At 58.1% G+C, this 9,674-nt stretch overlaps 1 protein-coding gene across 3 annotated transcripts in view; it reads left to right on the forward strand.

The window, feature by feature from the left end:
* Window positions 1-9,674, forward strand: part of SH3PXD2A (SH3 and PX domains 2A) — a 184,288-nt gene that overhangs the window by 168,001 nt on the left and 6,613 nt on the right. For 2 of the 3 annotated variants that reach the window (XM_030885935.2, XM_030885936.2), the window contains 4 exons: window positions 303-386; window positions 4,168-4,285; window positions 7,639-7,976; window positions 9,061-9,110. In XM_030885935.2, the coding sequence (XP_030741795.1) occupies window positions 303-386; window positions 4,168-4,285; window positions 7,639-7,976; window positions 9,061-9,110 (590 nt within the window). The remainder of the gene's footprint in view (window positions 1-302; window positions 387-4,167; window positions 4,286-7,638; window positions 7,977-9,060; window positions 9,111-9,674) is intronic. The other variant, XM_004700943.2, reaches the window with a different exon arrangement.

Consider the following 9,674-nt stretch of genomic DNA (forward strand, 5'->3'; position numbering starts at 1 on the left):
ACCCCATGATCTCCCCATCCCCAGGGGCTTCCAGGCACTGGTCTGTGGCAAGAGAACTGTCTCCTCCTCTCTGCAGTTCTGGGTTCTAGGGTCTTCAGGAGGCTGGAACATTGCCCCGCAGGTTGGGCTTTGGTTGGACTCTTTCCCTGTCCCCACGTGCCCACCACCCTCAGGCTCCGTTCAAGCCTGGGAGTGTGAACACCCCTCCCGACCCCCTCCCCACCCACCATCCCATCTCATCTGCATCTCCATTCTCTCCACCGGTTCCTGGGCGCATGCTCCATCATCATCTCCCACACCAGTGTCCAAGAGACGCAAGGCCCATCTGCGGCGCCTGGATCGCCGGTGGACGCTGGGCGGGATGGTCAACAGGCAGCACAGCCGAGGTGACCACGGGAGCAGCTTCTAACCCCGTGCTGGCCTTCACTCATACCTCCTGCCCCCCACCACCTCTCGCTCTGCTCACCTCCCCTCTGCCTCTGGCCAGGCTGGTCTCTCTTCTGCTGCCTTGGGGAGGGGACATCGGGCAGTGTGGGGATGGATGGCTCTGCTTCTGCTGGCTTCCAGGGATGGGGCAGGTGGGGAGCGGGACAGGGAGGCTAGGAAGTGCTGTGGGCCCCCCCTAAAGCAGGCCTGGGGGCCCAAGGAGGTGGGTGAAGGGTCTTCTGGGCTCCAGGAAAGACCATGTTAGTCCTGGAAACTGCACTGTCCCTCGCTGCGTTGCCACTTCCCTGAGCTGAGGCCGAGAGTTGTGTTAGCAGTCACTCAGGGACAGAGTGCGCCTCAGCTGGCACTGGGCTCTAGAACAACAGGGAATGCCAGAACCAGCCTCACCAGGTGCCACCTGGCCAACTTGGGCGATGTGACTCAGCTGGGAGTCCCTGGCCGCTCCCAGTCTCAAGGGCATGTCAAGGATGGGAATGTAAAGCAAAGGTCAGCCCAAGCTAGGCGGGCTGCAGCGGCACTGTGGGCAAGGCTAGGGTGCAGCCCTGAGCCTCCACACCAAAGGAGAGTGGGAAACGGGCTTGGAAAACTGGAGCAGACAGAGGTGTGCTTCCCTGGGCCCCTCCAGCACCTGCTCCACACACCAGGACACTGAGCCACACACAGCTCTGTCTTTTTCACCACAGTCCAGGAACTCCCTTGCAGCCCGCTGGCAAATCACAGCACCCCCCCCCCATATTAACCATGGTTACACCCACTGCCCAGCACACCACACACACTGTGCACGCACACCCAGTCCACATACACAACCACTGTGCACAGCCCTGAGGGCCCCATGTGGGTACCTGGGGACCATGGTGGTTACACGGGCTACCCCTGCACTTGGCACGCACGCCTGGGGCCATGCATGTAGTCATGCACAGCTGACAAGCGCAACAACTCTTGCGCTAACCAGGGTTATGCCCGCTGCCCCGCGTGCACGTGGCAGGCACGTGCTCACATCAGCTGCACAGCTCTATAGCCGCACCCACAGGTCCACATAACCCTTCCCATCGTCTCGTGGGAAAACCAAAACGGCCCCGACTCGGCAGCCCTGTCGAGCAGACTGGCACCACCCCTAGGGCTCCCAAGGCTGCTGTGGTCCTGGAAGCACTGCTACCCTGTTCTCCCAAGGAGTGGCTGCTGGGTCCGAACCACGGGCCTTGGGGTCAGCAGCTGAGTGCATAAGCGCTGCTCCTATTGTCTCTAACACAGAACCCACCTACCAACCACAAGTACACGGGAACCACTTACAAATACTCCCTGAGTAGGGAGCTGCAAATACCCTACCCAACATATCATTTCAGACCACCCATCCATGTACAAACACACGGAAACAAGTACCCACAACTGTTAGCTTCTCCTCTAATTTTCCACCCCAGCCCTGTGGGTTAAATGAAATGGAGAAGCCAAGACAGACTGGGTGCAGGCCCGCCGGGAGAGGCTCCTACTGATAGGGGAGGTCAGTGGTGGGCACCGACTGACCAGATGACAAACCAGCCCAGCCTCTGGGATTGGAAGGTTTCTCCCTGAGCTGGAGTCAGCCTGGGAGAGTGCTGACAGAGGGGGAAGGGTTTGGAAAGGGGACGAGGATGCTTTTCTGATTGGAAGCAAGTCCACTGCCCTCCACTACAAACCACTCCCCACCCCTTCTGACCCAGCACCCCCTCCTCAGGGTCGTGCGCCCCCACCACTTGGCCGTCAGAGTGGAGCCTGACCCCTCCTCCCTCCACTGTTTCCTGAGACCCCCACCACCCTTCCCCCATCTGACTCGAGCCAGTGGTCTTTGGGGCCCAGCTCCAGTGGAGGCCTGGGGTCCAGGTGGCCCGTGTCCACAGGAAGGTAGCCTGTACCTCTGCCACCTAAGCCCGAGAAACCAGCTCAGAGTCCTCCCTTGGAGTGGCCAGGTGCTTGAGCTCACAGCAGCCGGGGGTCCCCCAAAAAACAGGGTCCAGAGGAAGCAGGCCTCCATATGGTCGCTGGGGAGCTGAGGCCCAGGGAACAGTTGTGGGTTGGTCTCTGATCTCCCAAAGAGAAGGACTGAGATTTTGGTCTGCAGCCGTGCTTAGGAAAAAAACGTTACTGATGGTTTCCTGCTCGAACCACGGGCTTTTAAAAATAGCCCAGCGTACAAAGGCGAAATGTGGAGACCAGACCGTGCCTCGCCCCTAACCTCAGAACTCTGGGTCCCTGGAGCCTGGCACTGCCCCGCTGGCCCTCCCAGCCAGAGCTTGCCGTGCCCCGCTGGGAAATGGAGCGGGGCCAGGAGCTAGGTAGGGAAGCGAAGGGCTGGCCCGTGGAACGCGGCCCCTCTCAAAGACCCGAGTCCGAATCTCGCCTCCTGAGGTTCTCAGGCATCTGTGGCCACTCCCCGCAGCCTGGCTGGAGCTGTAGGGTCAGCACACTTCCAGGAGCCAGGGCCGGCCTGCATCCAGGGAAAGGAGGTCAGCTGGGGGCCTCTGTGGGCTATTGCCCCCCTTTTTCTCTTGGACAGCTTTTCAGACTTGGCCATCGGTTCTGTGCTCACAGCTGGTGGGCGGCTGCAGGCCATCCTGATAACCCAGGAAGAAGAGCCGATGGCCCTCCCACACAAAGCTGCCTGTCCAGGCCCAGCAAGGCGTTCAGGGGGAGGCGGTCACAGCTGGAGCCAGGCTGGGCAGGCGTCTGCGCCAATGTCCTGCTATTTTCAGCTCACAGCAAGCCCACCCCCACCCCACTCCCAATGCCCTGCCCAGCCCTGCCTTTCTCGGCACTGCAATAGTTGATGGTCTCGTCGGAGGACCTCCTGTATTCCAGGCCCTGTCTCAGCCCCAGGAGAGCCCCTGGCTGTCCGGTGGAACCACAGAGGGTCTGGGCGACCCTCCCAGAGAGGGCAGCAGTTCGTGCCTGGCTCTCACTGCTCAGTTCTCCCTGAGGTTGGGGCAGGCACAAGGAGACAGGCAACCTTCACCTACCTGGCTATGGGTAGTGGCGTATTGAGGATGCCGTGGCACCTCCCTGGAAGCAAGACCAAGGACACCTGCCAGAACAGGTGGAAGGGCACCAGGTGGCCCTGACCCTCCTACAGTTGTCCTTCCAGGCACTTCCACTGAGCCTGTCAGTGCCACCCCTGCACCTGTGCAAACAAGGCCGGCGCCCCACGGGCTCCCTGGTCCTTTTTGTCTGTGGCTTCTCTGACCTTTTGCATGTAACTGTGCCGCTTGCCCAGAAAGACAGTGTCCCCTTGAGTGTGAGGGCAGGCTTCCCAGAGGAGGTGGCCCTGGAGCCACCTGCATGCAGGTCAGATGGAGAAGGTGGTGGGAGGAGGAGAGAATTGGTGGGGGAAGAGGCATGGTCAGGGACATTCAGAGGACACCCAGGGGCTGGTCTCTGATTTTATGACTCAGGACCCAGAGGAAGCAGCAAGCTCCTCTATCCCTGTCCCTAGCCCAGCACACTCCTGTGGATGCCAGGCGAGGGCCAGCACCAGGCGAGAGTGTGTAAGACACTCGCTGGCACAGCAGGGGTCCTGCCCTCACGGCCTCCTCTGGCCGGAGTCTGGATGCCAGCCCTTCACTGGAAAAGGCCGAGGCAGGGCCCGGGCACCTCTGCAGCTGCTGAACCAGGTGGAGGGGAGGTGGGAGCAGGGTCTGCCCCAAACCCTGCCTGGCACTGACAAGGCCGCCTGCTTCCCCATACCCCCAGAGGAGAAGTATGTCACCCTGCAGCCCTACACCAGCCAGAGCAAGGACGAGATTGACTTCGAGCAGGGCGTCACCGTGGAGGTGATCCGGAAGAACCTGGAAGGCTGGTGGTACATCAGGTAGGAACCTGGCAGAGGAGCAGCGGGCGGGTGTGCCTTCTCCCTCCCTCAGGGACCTGGGGGCGGAGCCTCAGGCATTGATGGCAGCCTGCACCCTCGGGGTTGGGCTGCAGAGCTCCACCTGACTTGGCTCAGACCATCTCCCTGGACGCGAGAGCCAAGGCCCAAGCTGAAGCCCCGGCTGTGGGGATGTGCAGTCCCTTCCCACCCAGCCGCCAGAAGGGCTCTCTCAGCCCAGCTGAGCCTGCTTTCCTGCGTCGAGCCTGACTGCCTGGCGTGTTTGGTCTGCAGCAAATCTCCAGCAGGCAGCCTCTGCTGGCCAGGTCGAGACTGAGCTCCGGACTTTTCCTCCCCTGCTGAGATGCCCATGAGGGAGCGGGATGGGGAAGCTCTCCCAGCTCTTCCCAGAGACCAGTGGAAACTGGACTTCCCTGCCAGGGCCCACCCTGCTCGTCTCCTCTGTCCAGGGCCCCCCTAGGGGACCTGTGCTGTGGAACTAACTGGCTTCGCTGTGATGACTGCCCAGCTGTCCCACCTGCCCTTGTGGGGCAGTACGTGTTCTGTGGGGTCTCTCACGGCACTGGCAGGACCGAGCTTTGGTCCCCTGGGCCTAAAGTGCTACCGACAGCTATGAGACAGTTGTAGAATGCAGTAGACTATGACAGTGTTAAAGGTTAGCATCTCTGACAGCCAAGAAGGTCACTAGCTATGAGGAGCTGAACCCTCAGTGGGACCTTGTGTGTAACAAAGGGCAGCCTTGGCCTCTGCCCTTTCCTGTCCTGTTACGTGTGGACGTGTGCTGTCCACAGGCCCTGCTCGTAGACCCTCATCTTCTCTCCAACTTGGGGGCTAGGGGCAACCCCCAAATCCAACAGCCTCACATCTGAAAGGCAAAGGCCAGCACAAATCCTGGCAGGCTGGTCGCCTGATTCACTTCCCTGGAAGTTCTCTACCAGGCTGCTTTGTGTTGTAAGCTTTCTAAAACGACCACCAGAGTCACCCTGGGCTGCTGCTTCTAGTCAGCCCCTGTCCCCATGGCTTAGTCCTTTGGCCAGTGGACACTTGAGCCGAGAACATCTTGCAGAAAGGTTCCACCTTAAGGCTGCCAGACACCCCCTTAAATGTGCCATTTCCCAACATTCCAGGCTCTGTGTTGATCTTCATTTCCTGTCTTTCTTCCCTCCCCCTACACACACACACACTCACTCACACATTCCCTCCCTTTCCATCCCTCCTTTTCCAGTTTGCTTCCCTCTGGAGTCATTCCATGTGCCAGAGCTGGAAAGCAGATGTGAGCAGAGTTTGGCTGCAGACACACACACACACACACACACACACACTCTCTCTCTCTCTCTCTCTCTCTCTCTCTCTCTCTCTGAATTGCCAGCGTTGCTCGGCCCGGAATCTAATTTTATCCATGTAACTGAGGGAACGTGGAAGAGGTTGGAATGGGAGTGCTGGGGCCCTGAGCAGGCCTGGCCATCCAGCAAGTCTCCGTATCACCACAGCGTTCACCAAGAAAACCATCGGCAAATATGAAAGCAGTAATGATTTATCATTCTTCAAGGGGTCACAGGTGGGAATGGGGGGAGGGAGGGACCGAAGAGGAGCTGATATCAAGGGCTCAAACACAGCAAATGTTTAGAAAATGATGACAACATATGTACAAGCCGGCTTGATACAGTCGATAGTTGGAATGTTCTAAGAGCTGTAAAGGCTCCCAATAAAATGATTTAAAACAATATTTTTTAAGTAAAAAGAAAACCACTATAGCCACCAGTTAGCAGACCCACCTTCATCCTGGAGATACAAGAGCTTTGGGCTTGGCCAGGTGCTGCAATGGCCAGTAGGGACCCCCTGAGACCTGCTTGGCTTCTCTGGGCGTAGGTTGGCTCCTATGTAAGGTAGAGGATTCTTACTAGTTGCTTCTATCCCCACCCCAACCCTTTCTGTGTTCTATCTACATCCATTATCTTGGGAAGCTGAGCCAGCCCCTGTCTTCTATTTACTTGTCCCTTGATGCCAGCTTGGGACAGCGCCCTCCTGTGCCATGAACCTAAGATACCACCTCCCACCTGAACTTTCCAGTCAGGCTTAGACATATTGGTAGGGACCTGGTGTCCGGCTCCTTGTCTTCCACTTCGTGAGTGCTGAGGGCCAGGTCAGGTAGGGGAGGGCTGAGGCATCGGGCATCTGGCTTAGGAGAACCAAGCGCCCTTACAGAGAACCAGATGTGTCCCAGGGAGCAGACAGGGACACTGCAACCCTGACTGATGGGCACTGGCCAGCCACTGCTGGACTAGGAAGTGAGTTCCCGGTTGGTGTGGGTAGAAGCTGAATGTCATGGGGTCGGGGAGGGGAAGGCTTGTTTTTCCAGAAGTCATGGCATTGCCCAGAATTAACTCAGCCCTGTCATTTGTTTTGCACTTTTGTTTAGGGACGTTCGGTTTGTGTTCTGTGCTGCCATACCAAAGGGTTGAATCTTCTCTAGTCATGTGCCTTAGTCTTTTCATTTGTGGTTTCTGTTTTGAGGGCCCTCACGTATAGAGACTCTCTGTACCCACAACCTCGTATAAATACACCCAGGTTTTTGTTTGTTTGTTTGTTTTTAATTTTGCTATGTGGCGTGAGGCCAGGATCTCACTTGTTTTTCCTCATTGGATAATAAGTTGTTCCCAGATCATTTACTGACGACTCCATCCTCGCGTGATGCCCCGGTCCATGTGTGCAGACTGATTCTGCGTCCTTGCTCTGTCTCTGCCTGCAGAAATTCCAATACCCGCCCCAGACAGATGCTCTTCTTCGTAGACCTCCTCTTCATGGGCCTCGTGTGCTCGGCCTTTCTGGATAGACCTGAGCAGCTACTTTCTCCCTCGTGTTGCAGATGCAAACCACCTGAGCCGTAGAGTCGTGGTTGGTCCGAGACACCACCAACTCCAACTCAGATGTCCTGACTGACCTCTGACATCTCTCTGCAGCTCTAATGGTGTCTTGCCTTCCTGTTGGGCATTCGCTGTGTGCACGATGCCTATCCCTCCTCGTTTCTTGTCTCGGGGATTATCCTCCACTGTTGTGTGGTAGGCAAGCCACTATGAAGTCTGCCATTTGGGCTTGCCAAATGTGGAGGTCCCACGTTCGTGTGATGTAGCAGAGAATGCAAGGCCACCCCAAGAGGGAGCAGATGGAGAGAGAGAGAGAGAGAAACTGTGTCCTGGGTCTAGTGGGATGGCCAGCTTGCTTACAGACGTGGGAGAGAAGGTTATGCTCATTGAGGCCTGAGGCTGGGGCCTGCCGGTGACCATCGGGCCAGTCACCAGGGCTCTCATGATGGCATGCTCCACCCCTTCCCACAGATACCTGGGCAGGGAAGGCTGGGCACCTGCATCCTACCTGAAGAAAGCCAAGGATGACCTGCCGGCCCGGAAGAAGACTCCGGCTGGCCCGGTGGAGATCATTGGGAGCATCATGGAGATCAGCAACCTGCTGAACAAGAAGGCTTCTGGGGACAAGGACACTCCGCCAGCGGAGGGCGAGGGCCCCGAGGCGCACGTCACCAAGAAGGAGATCAGTCTGCCCGTCCTCTGTAACGCCTCCAATGGCAGCGCCCTGGGCGTCCCCGAGAGGACTGTCTCCAAGCTGGCCCAGGGCTCTCCAGCCGTGGCCAGGATCGCCCCACAGAGGGCCCAGATCAGTAAGAACCTCCCGAACCCCGGGTCTCCCCGACAGAGCTCCTTGGTCCCAACCTCACCGTGTCAGACTCTCACTCTCCAACTGGGTGATGCTAGTCACGTGGGTGGACAGAGCAGGAGGCCCTGGCTGGCCTGTATCTTCCTGACCCCTCCACTGAAAACAGCAGCGCACACAGACAGGAAGAGGGAGGCTCCCCACCCCCACCCCATTCTTCCCTGCTCTGATAGAAAGCCACTGGCAGCCAATTGCTAGGATACACGCATTGCTATAGTTTTCTAAATCAGGACTGCTGATAGATCATCTTACCCCAACCCCAGCTCTCACCCCAGGCTGTGAACTGTGGGCCCCGTGCACAAGGCTGCTTCCTGGGGCAACAGCCGAAAGACGAACAGCTTTCTGGGCTTTACCTGGTCCCGCCCTTTAACCGCACCCCATAACCAGAACCCCACAGACTCAACTGTTTCCCACAAGCAAACATTTGGCATTCTTCAACTCCTGTGCTAGCCCAGCTCTCTGGTCCCCTCTAGGTGCCCCTCACCATCCATCCTTGAACCATCAGTGGCTTTGGGTGAAGGTTAAACTGGGCAGCTTGGTGTGCCTTTTGGGGGGGAGCCCAGCCACTCACAGCATATGGAGGAGACTGTTTCTGTTCAGCTCTGGCCTCTCATGTCCAAAACCTTTTAGGCAGTCACGTGGCACATATTTCTCGGGCGCTGACTCCAACCTGGTAGTGTGCTGGCTTCGAAAGACCAAGTCGGAAGCCGGAGAGAGACCTGGCCCCGCTCTTTAACACCGAAAAGCAACCTTCTCCTCATTTGGGAAAATGCCCGTCTGTCTGTCCATGATAGTAGGGTCATGGACACACACACCCCACCCCAAAGTCCAGCCAGAGAACCCCCACCTTCTGGGCTTTCCTGTGGCAGGAGTCCAAGGAGAACCCCTGTGGAAATGGGGAGTCGTGCATGCAGGACGGAAGCACGGACCTCCTGGGATCAGGCGTTCACTGGCCACCCTGGGGGCCCTCCGGTGAGACACTGCAGCCCGTGCTGGGACTGGGGTCTCTGAAGCCATGTTTCTTCTTCCAGGCTCCCCAAACCTAAGGACAAGGCCCCCCCCACGCCGAGAGTCCAGCCTGGTATGTGTCCTTACAGGTGTTGCCTGTCTTCCTTCCCTCTTTATCTGACAGTGCGCGCGCACACACACACACACACACACACACACACACACACACCTCACCACCACCCCCAACCCCTAGGCTGGCTCTCTGCTGGAGCTCTTGGTCCAGGAGTTTCCAGCCCACTGTGGGGTCTTCCAACTTTGGGGGATGGGGGCGTGTAGAGGCAGGAAGCCTGCTGAGCCTGGTCTCTCTGGGGACCCAGCCGGACAGTTTATAACTTGAAAACCCACTGCACGGCAAAGCTAAATAACCCCCTCCCTGGCCACCACACTGGCAGACATAAACATTTAGACTGGCTGATGAGAGTGTCCAGGCGGGTGTTGGCAGGGGCTGGCAATGAGTCTGCTGTCCTCGCTGACCGAGGGGCATTTCAGCTCTGTCTGGCTCCGAGCTGCCCAGCGACGGAGCTCAGGGACGCAGCTGAGAGGGCAAGGGTGGCTGGCGAGTGGCCTCCTGAGAGGGCCATGTCAAGGACCAGCTCACATGGAGGCTCATGCCCTGGGGCCTGCTGGAGCTCAGAGC

This window comes from Echinops telfairi, unplaced genomic scaffold (genome assembly GCF_000313985.2).
Source record: "Echinops telfairi isolate 266 unplaced genomic scaffold, ASM31398v2 ScPeMD7_70;HRSCAF=299, whole genome shotgun sequence".
NCBI lineage: Eukaryota > Metazoa > Chordata > Mammalia > Afrosoricida > Tenrecidae > Echinops > Echinops telfairi.